Below are 19,824 nucleotides of genomic sequence, written 5' to 3'. Positions count from 1 at the left end.
TTTAGGGCAATCAAATTAAGTTATCCAATAAATTGATCAACGAGATTTGTAGAGAAATTATTGAAAAAGAAAACAACCGAAAAAGATAACAACAAAGTGCCCTCTACAAGCGCCATTCTTGCTGTGTGCCCATCCCCCCTTGCTTTTTAATTAAATAAAAATCCCCAAATACGTGTGTGTGTATGCGTGTAACACTGTTGCCCTTGCAGGAAAAAACTGAACTAGCAACACAAATTCACGCTAGTCAGCTCTCAGCGAATGTGAAGGAGTCAGCTGATTTGCTAACGTAATTACCATGTAATAAGTGAGTCAGTATCGGTTTGTTTACATAAGAGGTCGGTAAAAACTGAGATTGTGTTGGTGACATACGAAAAACCAACGCAGCCAAGTTACTTCGCTGCCGTCTGTATAACGACAATGGCATCGAATATAGCCTAGTGTAAAACTAAATTATTAACACTTTCAACAAATATGATTAATTAAAACCACGTGCGTCTCTTTTCCGGAACTTCTTCCTTTTTCTTTATTTTTTTTTCCGATACATTCCTTCGGTTGCCGATTACATTTTATCGTCATTTCATGTTTCATGCTTAACCTATGTTTACATTATGACACATACTTAACCTAAGTTTACAATTTTTTCCTTTTTTACACTAGATAATCCATTTTGGGAAAAGAAGGCCCAGCAGCGTATGTTGGTTGTTTGCTTGCTATTGTATTGAATTATAGCCCAGTTCACCCAATATGACTAGCTAAATCTTTCCTGTGTGCAGTACTGTGACAATCGAGTGAGCACTTTTGCGTATAAGAGCAGCCCGTCTAACCTTTTTTTATTTTTTGTCGGGACAGACTAGCAAGTACAGCACTCAGACATAATTAAATCCATTTTAATGCACTCGGATTAATTTTCTTTAAATCTACTCGACCTCCGAAGAAATCGGAGTAAATCTTGTGGTGCCAAGGAGCCAAGGTGGTCGCTTCTTAACACATCAGTGCTAAAGACCTCAAGCCTGATTCGAGCGAAGGCGGGGTGCTGTCTGAGATGCCCACCTTTTCCATGTGCTTTGCCCATAGAAAGTGGCCCGTCATCAGTCCAACCAGCCTCCTACACCCCCCTCTGTTTAGTGGCAGGAGGAACTGCGACAGTCGGTCGGACATGACAGGTCAGCTTTGCCCATCCAAAAAAGCCTAACCGTCTAACCTAATACAATTGAATTTATTTACTGGGTGAAATAAGTCTTATTTATTATTATTTTATTAGGAAGTTAGACAATTTACTATTTTTCAGACATCCTCGCGATAATCAATGTAGCCATACTTTTCAGTCGGTTTTCCCTGCATGGTCGCTTCACCCTCATACCACACACACACATGCTTATATACACATATCTGATAGTTATTGCCATCCCACTATTCCAATTGCGCCATTGAAGGCGAAAGTGGGAGCGTCGCTCAACATGCAGTCACTGTGTGACATCTGCATAGGGCCACCAGGGAATCAGCCATAACAAACAACATTATCATTTACTCATTAACATTTAATGGCAGAACGAACATCAATAAACAAAAACACAAAATACCAACAAAATCCGTTGTAAACGTCAAACAGATTGTGAGTGTCGCCACTTACGGACGTTTTCTCATTACAAAACCGCAAAAAACTGACAATAAAAGTGCTAGAAATTGAACACAAAACAAGCGCATAAATATAATAGCAATAAAACACAACACACCTGGTAAGAATGGGGGGCGGCAGAGGGATACTTGAGAAGGCAGATATGCATCGCAGAATAAATGCAAGCCATTTGACCTCGCAGTTCTTCCGCTACACAAATGCCGGCGTTTTGTTTGGTTTTTCAGTTTTTTGTTTTGTTTGTGATTTGCTTTGCAACAAATAAATGTGAAGCCCTCAATAAGACGTCGCCCTCAACAGCAAGTTATTTGCTAATTTTTAATGTCAATTTCAGTGGCAGTGTAACCGTCCACTCGACGGTTTGCGTTCAAAAAAGTGTTGACAACCTGCAAATTGTAGTGATTTCATTGTGAAATAATATTTTTTCAGTATTAACTATAATAAGCAAATAAAAAAATTCTAAAGTGCCTTACAATTTTGGAAAAATCCTATACATTTTTTGAAAGGTAAAACTATGTCACATAAAAATATGCAATATCTCTCCGTCAATACGGAGGATTATTTGCGGCCACTGCATCGGGATCGTTGCCGCATTAGTCGTTCAATTTCGCCTGGTCTGGAAGCAATGGACTCGTTGGATGAGTGCGAAAGTAATCATAATTTAAGGAAAACAGCGAGCACTAAATGTGAGTAGTGAAAAAGGGTAGTTGTGCAGAGTGGATCTATGTAGTAATGAAAGTCAAAAGACATATGGATTGAGGTTACGATGAAGAGATGAAGAAGATAGAGAGTTGCCCAATTCAATAGAGTATTTGTTGCTGTTATTGTTGATAATGCATGTTAGATTTTATAAAGTGTGGCATGTGAGTAGACTGGTGTCTCCACCGCAAGCTGAGAAGCCCGCCAGGCGAGAATAGTCGATCAAAATCGATTATTCGCGCAGAAAAAACCCTCGAGAACTTATGACATCTAATTTAAATGCACCATTAGATATGCCAGCTGTAGATCAGCATAGTGTTTATAAAGCTTCATGTGCCACCATGGCATCTAATGTCATATGCGTCCAAAAGTAATCTTGGTCTGAACCAAAAATCGCACTTATGGAGTTAACGAGCTCAGAAACGCTTAAATTTTAACATCGGGATACTTAATTCCCCGGACTCAAATAAGTTTATTTTGCTTCCATCTTCAGGTTTCACAGTCCTCGTTGGTCCGTCATGATTCTTGTGAAACACAGACAAGCTGTGATCCGCTTTGAATGAAAGGATTATAAATCACCGCTTAAGAATAACTTAACCTAAGCTAAACTTAAACCCTTCAGCTTTACCGCTGCACCCTGTCTCGCGATATCCTTGTCTTGCGAGTAGTACTTGTAGATAGTGGTATGCCTTCTCAAACAGCTTAAAATGGTGGTTTTAAACAAAGTCAGAATATCTCATTGGGAAGACCATTGTGAGAAACCGTCTTTCAAATTGGGTGTTTTTTTACGCAGAAAATGGTAGATACTTAACCCTGTCAGCCCAATCGGGAGCACGTTGATAATATTAACGTACATCTGACGTAGTTTACGCATATCGAATTATGATTAAAGAACTTTATTTCATCCATTCAACCTATCTTTTTCCGTCACTTACTTTTTGCCCTTCTCTTTTCTATGCCACAGCATTGCTACTGGGCCACAAATTCACTTCAAGTGATTCAAATCTCAGCACTACCGGCAGCACGACGAGTAGTCGCAAAGCATTTTACAAGTCTACAGAAAATCTCTGTTTTGGACGGCCCAAGAAGCGTTTGCATCGACAGGAACAAGTGAGTGAAGTATATCGGCCGCGGCCGCGTTGTAATACCGATCCAGTTAATGTGAAGCAAATAACGGTGCCTATCTTAACTACACCGTCAGCATCGAATCCCGTGTGCAGTTCCTTGGCGTCCTCTGTCGCTCCGACGCCATTACTCGGACGAAAGCATCATCAACGTCGATCGAGCGCATTGAGTTCTTTGATTGAACAGGCGTTGAAAGTGACGACGGCATCGGTGGGTTTAAAAGCGAAAGCGGATGAAAGGTAAGTGCGGTGCGGGGACTTGGTTGATGTTTATCACCCAAGGCTTAGTGGTAATGAGAATCTTGACATAGTGCACCATATCCAACTCTGTACAACACTTAAAGAGTATGCATCAGGTTTTGCTATTTTATCAGACTTTACAAATTTATCTTTATCAAGTGACAGAAAAAGTTATAGGGCACTTTAAAGTTACAAATAGTTCATCGGCTTCAAATATGGATTATGTCTTCTATGATTTTCAGCTTAAATCGGGGCTTTACCCGGCCATTTATTATTCATATCTGAGTTTGTCTCACTTATGCTTACATCATTTCATGCGACCTTCAGTTCCTTACTCGTGCTGCCGCATTAGCTCTGCCACATACCTAGATAAAAATAGCACACAGATTTACAAAATCGTCGTGCTCACCGCACATGACGCAGTCACCATATTCACTTCCTCTTTAATTGATCTGAGAGTCGTTCGCTAACATATTGCGACATGGGATGTCACATCTCATCGTAACCAGTTAGGTGTAATACGTCACTCGTACTACGGCTTCCTACTTTTTATTGTTCGATTCCAGTGATGGCATCAGAATAGGCGCGTCTCCGGTTAATCACGTCATTACCACGCAATCCCTCCGCTCATACTTATGCCATGCGAGTGGCCATATCACTTGATACATTACCGTAGTCACATTTACTTTCAGCTCAAGATGTTCGCTAAATTTAGCCATGACATTCGTGTTTCATATGTGAATATTGTGTTGACCATTCGCCTTACTGGAGAAATATTAATGACGGAATTTTCCATTGTTTCGTGAAACGAATTTCTACAAATTGTGCTTGGATTTTCGTTTATATCCTGCAGGGAAACCCACTGATTCCCAGCTGGTTCTTTCCAAAATAAATGTGAATGGCGACAGCATCTGGTCTGGTAAACGGATGAATCAAAGGTTGAGAATGTGAAAATCGACACTGTTAATTTCGGGATAAGCTTCAAGAAATCGGTACCAGTATTCAATTTTATTGAAATATTTGAGAGAAAAATGTGATATCTTCAAAGGTAAAAGACATTATGTTAGGCAGCGCGGAAGCTCCGTGAGTTTTGCAGTCTCAGATAAGTAGGAGTATCGAAGTTCCATAATAAATATCTGGCGATTTAGGTTAACAAGAACCAAGACAAGAGCACAGCCTAAAATTTTATTTCATGCCGCAGAAATTTTTTCGGGCGCACTAAAAGGCATACATACGGACTAGATACCAAAAGATGAGGCACAGCAGATAACGCGAGGACGCAGGTTCTTGTGAAATGTGGTGTTAAGGTATTATTTGTGATGCGAAACCTTTTTATAGGTTCCTAGAGCTTATGAAAGGAAAATTATTCACATTTTTGTCATCGCCGTTGGACAGTATACTTGGAACAAATGCTGGTCAAACGGTTGATCCTACTAAAGAGAGGAGTATGAAACAAACTCTTGATTTTGAGTAAACAACTCTCACTCGATACTACAGGACTTTCTGATAATGCATCATGTATTCATCTGATAATGCATCATGTATTCTTAAATGATAATGCATCATGTATTCTTAAAAAACAATCATTTGCTGAAAAATTACATTTTACATTGATTTAAGCTTTGCGTTTCGACTTCTTGGTCTTTTGTGTCAAAAACAAAAAAAATTATATTTAGATACATATTGTATAAGTTAAGGTTAAGTTAAGGTTATAAGTTTAAGGTTACCAAAAAACAAAAGGGCGTGTAGTACACATAACAGAAGTGAAACTTTCAAGGCAGACAAAGAAAGAGGGAGAGACCCGAGAGAGAATGAGAGAGAGAGAGAGAGAATGCGAGTGTGAGAGAAATAATATACAATATATCTAAATAAATTCACAACATCATATAGACAAAATTTACAAAAAACGGAGAAGGGTCGACCGGTGTAGGTAAACGCCGGACACAAACCGTGGCAACAACGCGTACTACGCCGAGCGTTTATCACCCGCACAAACGCAGCGATTCCAGGACCGCGGAAACGATACAAATTACCGAAAGGCAATACCAATAAATTCGACGCCGGAATGGATAGCACTTTATAGTACGCACAAGTAGTAGCCAGGAAACGGAAATAAGCACCAAAATGTGGGCACCAAAAGAACGCCAAACCAATTGGGATCAAAAAACGCCCCAAACAGTAGGCACCAAGGAAATATAACGCCAAAAAGAAGGCACCAAAAATATATTTCCTACAAGTTTGCACCAACAAACAAGCACCAAAAAGTAGGCAGTGTTATTTCTCACTAGAAATTAGCAACCACAAGGAAAAACTCAGGAAAAATATACGAAGTGCACCCAATTGCGAATTAGAAACTAGTTCACAAGTTGAAATTTCTCTGCAGGTTACTGCAACTATGTAAATATGTGCACAAAAGTTGCTGAGATATACACAGCCATGATGTCAATTAATCGTTGCCAAAGTAAGCAGGCTAAAAAAGGATTTGCGGAAGAAATGTAAAAGATTTAGAAAATATATTTGTAGGTGGAAGATTAATTTCTATCATACTTAAATGCAGATCGATTTATTGTATTTTTCATAAAATAATATAGGAAAATAACACACACTGAGTAAAGACTTGCAAAAAAGTTAAAATAGTATTGGTGGCGACTTTGAAAGAATCCGCGATTTAAATTGTAGTATATTAGATTTAATTTAATTTATTTTCGGAAATGGAGAAGTGACTATTTAAATGTTCTCAAAAGTTTTTTGGCAGCGTTTTAAACATTTAATTCACCTTATTTATTTGGCACTCAAAGAAATGGGAAATGGGTGCTAGGCCAATAAAAAACATTTTTGACATAAGAACACTTTTCATGTTAAGTTTTTGTTGCGCAAACTACGTATATAGTAAAGTTAGTTGTGGCAGCTACTGCAGTCACGCCATGCCGCCACATTCCTAACCTACCATATCACAGAAGAAGAGGCTAAGCAATGTAAACAACATCGTTGCCAAAATCATAGCCACAAAAAAAGCAAAAAATGGAACAAAAAGGCAATCAATTGAAAGAAATATAAAAAGAAATCGCGCAACACAATAGAAAAATCGAAGAATCAATATTTCATAGAAGTATGGGTGGCATCCGATAAAGCAGAGGCTCTCAAAATTGTTTGTGTGTAGTGAAACATTTGCCGGTCTACGCTGGCTCCTTTTGGGCTTAACGAATATTATTTGATCTTCCATAACTAGACTACTCCAGTTAAAGCCACATATCTCCGTAAGTTTTTCTTAGATTTCCATGAAATTTTGGCCCAGCATTTGTGAAGTGTTATGCTTTAGAAGAAAGTAAAATACCAAAATTCTAAAAAGTTTTTAGCTCTCATGGGCTTTTAATATCTGCATAGTCGCAAGTAATATGGACTACCAGATAAAGCTGTAGATGATTCCAAGATAATGAAATTATAAGTCAAAGTGGAGTTTACTTCCATAAATGAAAGTGGTTGAGTCTTAAGACTCCGCTGCTCTGTGGTTGTAAGAGCGCACAATTTTAAGGCCAAAAGGTTTTATCTCATGGTTTGCTACATCCTAGACCGTTATATAAAATTCGGCCATTTTAATAATGAAGACCCAGCTACCGTGGAGTCGTCTTTTGTCCCTTTAAGATTGAGAGATGAAGAAAATTCTTCAGCTGCGTATCTCTCCTGTTCGAAGTTACGTTACTTATTTATCTCTAATGTAAACAGCTGCCTCGGAAAATGGTCTTTTTTTTGAGTTCACTTCTTTCAGGGTCCACCATCTTCTAAGTTACCAGTAAGTACTTTGGCATCCTTTCCTAGATAAACCGCAGCAGTCGTTTTGATCCGAGCTCAATTTTATTGCAAGTCGATGGCAAAAAACGTGAGTCAGGACGAATGTCGCTCATCACATGTTGGGTTCGAGGTTCGTTTTTAATTAGGGTATTCAGAGTATTTAGAGTTGTTTCGACAGCTCGATGCTGTGTTTACACAACAGCGTCATCCGACGTGACTCTGACGTGTAGGTGAATAAGAATATACGGCTGAAACAATTTTTTTAAGTTTGTATGCGAAATTAGCATCCAATTTTGGATTTTGTGCATTGTTATAGCAAGCTTTGAATGTATATTTATCAGATTTTTAATATACTAAATATGTATTTATAAATAGATGTCGGTAAATATATTTGATTTCATTAAACTCTTCAACATTCCTGAGCCACTAATTCAATTGATCGCAAATGGCAAGGCCACTGAACTGCTTGAAAAAAGTTGCACTCCACATCCATTCGAGGCCGGCACATGCCACTAATTGTTTTTAAATTCCAAAAGCAAAATGCAAAACAAAGGTGGAAAATTAAATTTAGTCCGTTTGTCTGAGTATTCGATTCTCCTTTGAACGATTGGTTATGCTTGAAAATTGACGCATACAACGGTACTTGCATATGTACATATATGTTGTAAACTGAGGGTACTTCCAGATATTTTAAAGCCGGATGGCTCACGATTAAATTCTGATAGAAATAAAACGACTGGCTATTTTTACGATCCAAGCGGAAGTGACTTCCATTTTATTCTTTCTTCCATTTGTCATTTAGGGTTGCCTTATTTTACTTAATACTACATCTCTTCTTAGCATTACTCTACGTTTACATTATTGGGTGTATCTTATACTATGCCTACACTTACATTAACATACATTCCATCAATAGGCGACCTTAAGGGTTTTACAACTCGGCCAAACCTGATAAGTGATCGCCCTCGATCATTCGCGGTTCATCAAACTCAGAATAATCTCCTAGGGGATCACTTTCCAACTCTATGCATTCATCGGGTTGCTGAACCCACCTTTTTATGCGGTGAGCCTCGATAACCCCATCATACGGAAGCTGGGTGAGCTGACAACCGCCAATGTCGCGGACAACATACCTGTCGTTTCCTAAACTTTTGTGAATGACATAAGGACCTCGATATCGGGGTATAAATTTCTTGTTACTACCAGCCGTGGTGTCTACATTCCTTATGACCACATAATCACCTGGGATGTACTGGGTACTAGGGCTACCCTTTGAAGCCCGCTTAACGTCATACTCCTGCCTAGCTGTAATAGCCTTAGATGCTCTGTCTCGTATCTGGGTAAGATCTCGTTCGTAATCAGGACACAACATATCCTGAAAGTATTCGGTAAACTCATCCACTATTACTCCCCTTTGTTCCACGCCAAACAAGAGTCGACTGGGAGTATCCCTACAGGTACTGTGAATTGAGTTATTCATGGCATATTCCACCTCAAGTAATTTACTAACCCAGTCGTCATGCTTAATTTCATCCGTCAGTTTACCCAGCATCGTCTTTAGAACTCTATTTACTCTTTCTACCTGACCATTTGCCTGTGGAGAAGCTACCGCGACTTTTATATGACTTACATTTCGTTTCGTTAAAAATGAACTAAATTCTAAAGAGGTGAAACAGGTTCCTCGGTCAGTCACAATTCTCCTTGGTCTACTATAATAACTAAAGTACTTGTCAAGAGCATTAATAACTTCCTTAGCGCTTGTTGTATTACACGGATAAAGTTTTACGAATTTTGTGAAACCATCAACAACAACTAAAATGTGTTTACGTTTAGATCTAATCGATGGTAATGGTCCAAAATGATCCAAGTGGATCGTATCAAATGGCAAAGCAGTTTTGGAGATGGGATACAAAGTTCTTTCCTTATTCTGTGGGGGTGTGGCATACATTATGCACTTCAGACAATTTCTTACAAACCTTTCCACTTTTAATCTCATATTGGGAAACCAGTAGTACAATTTTAGCTTCTCATGTGTCTTTTCTGTTGCTAAATGACCCATTTTTTCATGTATCACGCGTATGACATTAGACTCCATCTCATGAGGTACGTATAGGGCCATCTTCCCGTCTTGATTTCTTTTGTAAACAACCCCGTCCATTAGATCATAGTCAGTGACATTTTCGCGTTCCAAACGGTCTCGTATAGTCTTAACATGGTTATCTCGCTCTTGTGCGACTTGTATTTGGAATTGGATATCATCCACATCTATGATTAAACCTATCTGTCTCCTGCTTAATGCATCGACGTGGCCCATCGCAGCACCTCGCTTATGTCTTATTTTATAATTAAAGTTCTCTAATTCAAGGGCCCACCTAGCTATTCTGGGATTAAGCTGCCTCCTATCAAGAGTTAAGGTTAGTGAGTTGCAATCAGTTACTATTGTGAAGGGAATACCCTCTAAGTAAGTCCTAAACCGTCTCAATGCATATATGATTGCTAGCGTCTCCAGCTCAAAACTGTGGTATTTTGATTCTGCACTTGTTGCTGTTTTGGAGAAATATGATATTGGGTGAAACCTTTCATCGTCCTGCCGCTGCAATAGCACTGCTCCAAAACCTATGCTGCTTGCATCACAATGCAATTCGGTTTCCCTTTTGGGACTATATATGGCCAAAACTGGGCTCCGCGTCAGCCTAAATTTTAACTCGTTAAATGCGTCAATACACTCCTGATCAAACTCGAATCGCGCGTCTCTCTTAAGCAAGTTCTGCAAAGGTTTGGCTATCTGGGAAAAGGAAGGTACAAATCGGCGGAAATAAGAAAACAGACCTATGCATGACTGCAGTTGTTTTGAGTTAGTAGGTATAGGGAAATTTTGTATACTCTTAATATGGGAGTTGTTCGGCAGTATTCCTGTCCTGGTTACTGAGTACCCCAGATATTCGATTTCGTCATATCCAAATTTACACTTTTCCAGATTGAGTTTTAGTGCGCGCAAGGTAAGTCTGGTTAATACGGTCTTCAGCAGGTCTACATGTTCGTCAAATGTTTCGGTAGCGATAATAATATCGTCCATATAAATAATAATTTTCCTATTATCAACCATATCTCGAAAGACATGATTGATAAATCGTTGGAATACCGCAGGTGCATTCTTCAGTCCGAATGGCATTTTCAGAAATTCAAACTGTCCATTTGGAGTCACAAAAGAAGTTAATGGTATGGATTCAGGGGCCATATGCACCTGATGGAAACCGCTTTTCAAGTCTAATACTGAAAAATGCCTTTTATTTTGTAAATATTCGATACAGTCATCAATCAGAGGTAACGGGTAATTATCCCTGATGGTAAGTTTGTTAAGGGCCCTATAGTCTATGCACATACGGATTTTACCGCTCTTCTTTTTCACTAATACTACGGCTGAGGCATACGGCGAGTCACTCGGTCTTATGATCCCCTCTTCACGAAGTTCCTCAATGATGGATTGCACTTGGCTGCGCTCCAAATATGACAATCGGCGGGGGGCGGAATGAAAAGGAACGTCAGTTGTCAAATGAATCTTCATCTCATATTTGTATGGTTCGGGCTTTATTTTTGACTTTAAATAATTATCATTAATAAGCTGCTTTAATTTATCACGACAGATTTTAGTCATGTTAGGACACACGTCAACATTACATTCGTCAGATGAAAAATCAATATGGAAAATGTCAGGTACGTCAACGGCAGTGAACTCACCCAAAGACAAGGAATCATTTAGAATGATTTTACTAGCATGGTTTCTTCCTAACTCATGCTGTTCCGCAACTGCGATAAATGCATTCGAGTCGGTTACAGAATTTAAGCTTTTTGGCTCCATAAGGGACCGTATTTGAAACAACTTATGCTTACTATATTTCTTCAGTGCCTTTGATAATTTAATGTTAAACAACCCCAGGAAGTCACGGCCCAAAATAATTGGCATAGTCATATTTCTATTGGAAATTACATTTAATTCAATTTCTTCAATTTTTCCACAGTATTTAACAAAAGTTTTTAAAACATAAAGTATTTCAATATATTTCCCACCAATGCCTTTGTATTTTTGAACTGGTCTCTTTACACATTCCTTTTGGACCCCTTTAGGAACCAGTGACTCCTGGATAAGGCTAGTCGGACTACCGGTATCAAATAAAGCCATTAAATCTATAACTAAAGGTTCAACATCGGTTTTTAATACTATACTTACATAATTAAATGCGCCAACCACGTCATGGCCTGTATCCACTTGTACGGCAGCAACTTCTCGGGGCTTCAAAACTTTTGGTGGGTTCGGGCAGGATCGGTGATCGTGCCCCATCTTCCAACATCGGAAACAGGCGTCATTTGGTCGCATAGGGTAAGGGCAGTTGGGTTTGATGTGGCCATCCTTCGAACAATTGTAGCACTTTATTTTTTGTTCGGCTGCTGGTTTTGTTGTTTTGGGAGCTGCTGTCTGTGCCGTGCCAACTGCAAAATATTTGTTTTGGAAACGGATCACCAGCGTCTTGAATTCGTCTAAGGTTCGGGCCGTCATAAGGATATGCGAGTTTGGGACATTCCCGATTCCATCAATAATAAAATCAATAACCTCAAGATCGCTGACATTGGCTCGTTTTCCTAAGGCTTGCATTGTCAGCACATAACAGTGCAGCGACTCATCTTTCCGCTTCCAGCGACGTTGTGCCAACATCTTATATATCTCATGCCGTGTGACGGATATGTCGAATTCGTCTTTTAGCGCTTTCCTTAGCGCACCATAGTTCAACGCTACTGTTGTCGTCAGGAAAACTTTCGCCGTGCCCGTCAGCGAACGACGAAGTGCAAGCAGTTTAAATCGGTCGTCAGCTCCAGTCGATTCCATTAGATCCTCAAAATCTTTTAGGAATTGGTTCACCGTTAAAGTGACATCATCTCCACTGAATTTGGGGATGGCATGTTCAAGGTCCCCAAATTCCAGACGCCGTATACTCTGATTTTTCGGACGGCCTTCGAGTTCTTCGATTTGTTTGGCCAGCTTGAGAATTTCTACCCGCTTTTGCAAAGCTGCGATCTCTTCATCTAGACCAATAAACATACTAGTCCGTCCACAGTTTCTAATATTGGTAGCGTCAGCAGCGGCACGTACGTCAGCAGCGGCACGTACATCAGTAGCGGCAGAGTCAAAAACATCAGAAGCGGCAATAATATCAATAGCGGCAGTAGTATCAATAGCGGCAGTAGCACTAATAGCGGCAGTAGCACTAATAGCAGCATTAGTGTCAGTACCGGCAGTGTCGTCAGCAGAGGTGAAAACGTCGGCAGTAGCAGTGGCATCAACAGCGGCAGTACCAGCAGTAGCGGCAGAATTTAAATTATCGTCATTTCTTGAAATTTCCGTGCTCCGAGTGGCTCCTACCACATCCCGCAGCAATCGGCGCAATTGGGTTGTCGTTGCTGTAGTTGGAAATTCCACACCAGCCTCAGTCAGCACGTTAGTTAGTTCTTGGCGAATATTTGCCATTATCTCGCAAAATATTAAAGTTATCTTTAAAATGTGTAGTTTATTGGGTTGCGTTTGCACAACCCCACACCTGAGTTGTAAACTGAGGGTACTTCCAGATATTTTAAAGCCGGATGGCTCACGATTAAATTCTGATAGAAATAAAACGACTGACTATTTTTACGATCCAAGCGGAAGTGACTTCCATTTTATTCTTTCTTCCATTTGTCATTTAGGGTTGCCTTATTTTACTTAATACTACATCTCTTCTTAGCATTACTCTACGTTTACATTATTGGGTGTATCTTATACTATGCCTACACTTACATTAACATACATTCCATCAATAGGCGACCTTAAGGGTTTTACAATGTATATGTGTTTGTCAACTGCAAAGAAATGTCAGCTTCCTGCTTATGACAAATATTAAATAATGGTTACATAATAATAACTCTGCTGTTAACATAAGACAAAAATGATGTCCAAACGGTTTAAGGTGGAGGTATAAGCGGTAATTACAGCTGACCGTGGTTGGCATAACGGATTCTCAATAGTCGCACCAAAGTTAAATCAAAATTAACACAAGAAGAACAACACTCATGGAAAGGCATAACGCAAAAGGAAAGCCCACACTGGAAACAACAACAATTCAACAACTAGCGTATTATGCCAACTTTGCGGCAATTGCTGCCCGACCTATACACGCCGCACGTTAAAAGTAATAAATAAATATTATCTGAATATTTGCGTTTGTTATGTATTTAATTTTTGCAAGAAGTACACAACTACAATTTCGAAAATATGCTGGACATGCGCTGTCGGCATACCTTTTGAAAATCGTTCAACATTGACAACAAAGAAACCGCTGTTCTCTAGCAAAAAGCCGGCTGCTGAGAGTGCGACGGCGAGGGCGAGAGAACGCGTACAAAGCTGCCGCATGCTCTGCCTTTTGGCGTTGGGCGTGTTGATGTGTGCGCACGCAAGAGAGCGCGCGAATAATGCAAACAGGACTCACGTGATGCGCACAATTCGTGACGGAAGCTAAAAGCGCGCTTAGGCGATGGGGTAAAGCTGACGGCGACAGAAACTACAGCAGCGAAGGCGGCCGCATACACTTCGGCAAGGCCGATGAATTTGACAAAGTTCGGTGTACAAGGCATGAAAAAAGTGCTGCGGCAGATACAGTTGCAGAGTGGTAACTGACGCACACACACAAATGCATGAATACACGAATGCCCTATGTTTCGTTGATGTGTACATATGCATTTGTTTTCGTTTTCGCACATCTGGACACGGAGTCAAGCGTTTGCTGGCGGTGCGCCTCATCACTGTCCGGGTGGGTGGTACTATGGCGACCCCAAATGTGAGGATGCCATCATTTAACTGTTGTTGTTGTGACTGCGGTCGATGGCGTTGGCTTCGTGTGCGCATACGATGTGCTTGCCGCCAAGACAGAGGCTGACAAAGGCTTGTAATGGCGCCGAAGGCGTACGTAAGGCATTTTTGACGTTGCCGACGTCTACGAATGTTGTTTGTTGTCGTCGTCTATGGGTGGCTTTTGGCTTTGCGAGATGTCATAATCAGTTGCGGAAATTCAGTATAGAGAGCATACGCCTGCAGAAACGGTTGCACAGAGTACGCGAGCGCTAGTTGAAAAGTTTCCAAAAACACCAAAATGTTATGAGTATCTGTGTCTATACTGTATTAGAAGAAAAATAAGTTATTGAAAGTTCTGCATTGTCAAAAACAAAAACAAAAACATCAAAATTGTATACAATTGCAGATTTATGTGAAAATTACGAATATCAATTGAAAAGTTGCACTTCGCGCAGCGAACAACGTCCAAAAAGTCTTCCTGCACCCAGTGTATTTAATATTTACGCCGAAAAAATCGAAAATTCTTAAGGTAAAGTGACTTAAATAAGAAGCACACACAAAACAAGCTAATAAATCACTTAACATTTGTGTAATTTCTTCACCATCAAGATACGCGTACACGAAATTCATAAAAAGTGTAAAGCGTTTTGGGAAAATTGCATCAATCTCAGACGCCATGTAAAGCAATTGAATAAATCGCAAAAGCACAAATCACATTTATGCAATACGAAAATAAGGTGAGTGATAATGCAGCGAAAAGCAATAGTGGGTTGTTGTTGGCCACGGTCGTGTAGGCGATTGGTGGTGTTGAGGAGTCGCACAAGTCGCTGTTTGTTGTGTGGGGAAAGTGGGACATGGTGGATAGGAAATGATGTATACAAATTTTCTAGTTCAAATGTAGGAAAGATTTGGAAGGAAATCATATTCAAAAAGGTGGACATTAATGCAAGTTTCAGAGTGTTACATTTTTGACGTGGGAAAAATAGCGTACGGAGATTCAACTAGCGATTAGAATTTCATTTAATTCAACTAGAAATAAATACAGTAGTCTCTTCTGTCAATTCCAGCACAATTATTAGCCCAATTTCATGAGTTTTGGCACTTATACCACCAACAGCAACTTCCATTTCATGTTTCAAATCTTGAATTTTCTCCGTATGACTGGCGGAACATTTATTCTTACTGCAGACCCACAAAAATTAGTCTTGTATAGTCAAATTGCAGATTCTAGATGTCTAATTGTCTCCACCATTTAGTCTAATTATTCGAGTTTCCATGAAGATTGAATTCTTTTAAATTTTCCAGCTTTCAAGCAATAAGCGACCAATTTAAAAAAAAAAAACTATTCATAAAATAAATTTCTGATCCATTCGGATGTCACTTTAACGGTCAAAATAAAAAAAATGGTTACTTTAAATTCTGGAACTAGTTATCGACGCTGTCAAACATCTGGAGAATTTACTTGCTATTAGTTGTCTTCGAAGGGCCGGTTTTGTGTGCAAGCACTTTAGATTACAGTTAGAAAACTCAACCTCAAATGCTGCGCTATGCTAACAGACGCATTTTAAATCTAATAAACCATAAAACTGAACTTGAACTCAGTTTTAGTATTTGTAAGCCAAGCGAAATTTAGAAATAGAAAAATTTTCCAATCTACGAGTTAGATACTGCTTTAAGAATTATTTGTTATGTTGTTTTGAATTTAATAAATAATATTGAAAACCGTTAACATTAATTTTCGGTAATTTGTTTTTTTTTATTATCGTAACAAAGTATTTTAAAATGTCTCTATTTTTCTGCAAAAACTAAAACAATTGTTGAAGTTTTACCGAATTCAATAAAGTTATATTCAGTTATATAAGCGGAACCCCGAAATTCCGGGACTAGGTTAAAAAATGCCGAAGTCCTCACATAAACAATCAGCGCCATTGTTATTATCCCTTGTTAGTAGGGTAGGTTGGTTATCTGTTTCGCGTGTGCTGCACGAGTGGTTGGCAACCCCACGCAGTCACACGCACACGAAACTGCTGACTGCACAAAACGGAAGGTAGGTAAACAAGCGGAGATGAAATTTTTTGCAAGCAGTGAGGGAAGCGCAAATCGTTTGGGAAGCTTAGACTTTGAAGGTTGTGTAATTTGAAAAATGCAGTAGCTGCGCAGTGGAAAAAATACGCAAATGCAGCAAAAAAGTAGAAATTTATAGAAATAAAAAGTGCTGGCAAGGGTTGGTAGAGCAAACGAAAGCAAAATAGCCAAATGAAAAAACAAATAAAAACAAAATGCGTAACGAGAAGGATCCAGAAAGTATATATGCATACAGTTGTTGGTAATTTTGCATTGATTTTGAGGGGGTGGGCGGGTTTGCGTGCTTACACACACATGCACATACATATATGCATGCATAATACACATTCTGTCGAAAAGATCGCCCTCAATAGGAGCGATAGTTAAGTTTACAAATAGTAATTAAATACTAATTAAATAAAAAAGTAGAGGATATAGTTGAACAAAATGCAAAATATTTGTTATTCATTCAATTAAATATTAATAAAAAAAAATTAAATGGAAATTAAATTTATTGCATACCCAATCCAATCATCAAAAGAATTTTCAATCACATTTGCCGAAATCGACTTTAGTTCTCGCCGCAAATGCGCTCTCATATCTTCCTTTAAATGAAAACGGGTGCTGAGGTAATTTGAATTTTCGGAAAGTCAGAAAAGTCGATCCAAGCCATGTTGTTGTTATTGTAGTAGCATAAACATTCCCCATACATGTTTGCGGAATGCTGGTGGGGTGACCGTGCTTGGCCGGATATAAATCCGTTGCACCGCTTACGTAGAACCGACTGCGTGGGAACGATCCATATCATATCATATCAAGTTATGGGCGAACTAAATAAGTCGAGTTTTTGGACCAATGGTGACGAACAATACACACAGTTTAAAGACGGCGCATGATTGTAATTTTTTCTACACAGTTTCTTTCCCAAACACAGCATTAGGGCCAAATAATATATTTGATTTACTGTCTGACCTTTTGTTTAGCGCTCGACAGTGAACTTATATATAAAATAAAAATAAATAATATATAAAATAAAAATAAATAATTAGCGCGTACACTTCTGTTAGGTGTTTGGGCGAGCTCCTCCTCCTATTTGTGGTGTGCGTCTTGATGTTGTTTCACAAATGGAGGGATCTACAGTTTCAAGCCGACCCCGAACGGCAGATATTTTTATGAGGAGCTTTTTCATTGCAGAAATACACTCGGAGGTTTGCCATTGCCTGCCGAGGGGCGACCGCTATTAGAAAAATGTTTTTATTAATTTTGCTTTCACCGAGATTCGAACCAACGATCTCTCTGTGAATTCCGAATGGTAATCACACACCAACCCATTCGGCTACGGCGGCCGACTACGAGCATATATACATATATAAATTATGCACATATATATTTGAAAAAAAAAAAAAATCACATTTATACATTTATAGGTATACGTATATCTACGTATTTGATTTGTATTGAAAACTTTGCATTTTTTGTTCAATTCAAACTTCAAACTTTGCATCAATGTTCAATTGGATAAAAGCCGCAAAATTTTTCCAACGGATTTCCGCTTATTCGTGTTACATGCCACACCTTCCTTCCAAAATGAAAGTAGGATACTTAAGGTCCTGTCGTTTACCATAGTCGTATTTTTAGCCCTTTTTCGCACATACGAGTATTATCACGCACCGCGTGGTCACTTCAGTAATTAAGCGGCGGATATTGCCACACCATATCCCCATCCTATACATTAATTACACTCGTACTCGGTTTACTCTTAATTTGTGTTTTTTTTTTTATTTTTTACTTTCGCGTGTTTCGACTTTATTTGGCACTCTTCGTTGAACAAAAAACGTAGATGTAAATATACCAGTGAAATATATACCAGCCTTAAGGCATCTGTGGAACTTAAAACATTGTTAAAATAAAATGTTGGTACACAAAATTCCTTTTCTAATGGGACGATACAGAATACTCCTTTTACTACTGTGATCGAATTATTATCTAAACTTTCCGGGTATATCGTATGAGAAAAATATTTGTATACCGGCGCCCACTTGTCCACAAGAATGCTATGATTTGGTTAACACAACGGTTGTATGTAACAGCATAAAGGAAACATATACTCGTACTATATATAACAAAATGCTCGGAATGATGAGAGAAGTCAATAAGCCATCCATATCCGCCTATCCATTCGTCGCACAATAGCTCGAGCAAAAATTAATATATTTCTATGAAACTTGGTACACATATTAATATTTATCCTAGGTAGGTGTGTATTGAAAATAGGCGGCATCACTCAATAATCCCGCCACCTTCCATATGACAGAAATTTTTAGAAAAGGCAAAGAATGTAATAAAGGGTTTTCCAATAACAGGTGTTATTTTGAATAGTCCGCTATTTCGGTAGATGTCACTTTTGAAGCTGCCATTTTTTGATATTTGACAAGTAGAAGCTACGCCATTCATAAAAATGGAACGATTCACGCTTAAACAACGCATTGAAATTATTAAAGTTCATTATAAAAATGGTGGAACGGTTCGTAAAACTAGAACATTTTTGGGTCATCCTGAAGCAACTTGTCGGACCGCAATACAGAAATTGGTGAAAAAATTCGAGTTGTTGGGACAAGTTAGTGATGTGCAGAATAAAACCCGTGCACGTCGCTCAAGAACAGCCGAAAATATTGTTGTTGTAGCCGAAAGTGTTGAAGAAAACCCAGGTTTGTCCATTCCTCGTCGTTCTTTGGAATTAGGCATACCCCAAACGTCATTTCAGCGTATTTTGCATAACGAATTGTGTCTTAAGGCTTATAAAGTCCAGTTAACGCAAGAACTCCAGCCGGCCGATCATCAACTACGTCGTGTCTTTGCTGATTGGGTCGTTGCAATGCATGAAAATGATTCGGAATTCCATCGAAAAATCCTCTTGAGTGATGAGGCCCATTTCCACCTCGGTGGCTTCGTAAACAAGCAAAATTGTCGGATCTGGGACTCAGAAAATCCATTATTATTGTTGAAAAGCCTCTCTATCCTCAACGTGTGACTGTTTGGTGGGGTTGGAGTGAGAGTCGAGTGGCGAATCTTCTGGCTGTCTGTTGTGATTGCAGCTTTTCGATGTCGAACATTCTTTGCGTAGGTAGATGCACGTTTTTTGCTGCACAGAGGCGTGTGCGCAGTTTGGCTGCAACAAGGTAATGATCCGAGTCGATGTTGAGTCCTCGGATCGTACGTACATCTAATACACTAGAAGCGTGTCTTCCATCTATCACAACATGATCGATCTGGTTTCGTGTTTTTCGATCAGGAGACAGCCAGGTGGCTTGGTGAATCTTCTTATGCTGGAATCTGGTGCTACAGGCTACCATGTTTCGGGCCCCGGCGAAGTCGATCAGCCGCTGTCTGTTACCGGA

At 39.3% G+C, this 19,824-nt stretch overlaps 1 protein-coding gene across 1 annotated transcript in view; it reads left to right on the top strand.

The window, feature by feature from the left end:
- The first annotated feature begins 2,038 nt into the window (after positions 1–2,038).
- The window catches only part of LOC128859236 (uncharacterized), a 126,666-nt gene continuing 108,880 nt past the window's right edge, over positions 2,039–19,824 (top strand). The window contains exons 1-2 of the mRNA XM_054096072.1: positions 2,039–2,319; positions 3,297–3,696. Of these exons, the coding sequence (XP_053952047.1) occupies positions 2,148–2,319; positions 3,297–3,696 (572 nt within the window). The 5' untranslated portion in view covers positions 2,039–2,147. The remainder of the gene's footprint in view (positions 2,320–3,296; positions 3,697–19,824) is intronic.

The sequence above is a fragment of the Anastrepha ludens genome, chromosome 3 (assembly GCF_028408465.1).
Source record: "Anastrepha ludens isolate Willacy chromosome 3, idAnaLude1.1, whole genome shotgun sequence".
Classification (NCBI taxonomy): Eukaryota; Metazoa; Arthropoda; class Insecta; order Diptera; family Tephritidae; genus Anastrepha; species Anastrepha ludens.
This window is presented reverse-complemented; position numbering and strand designations above follow the sequence as displayed.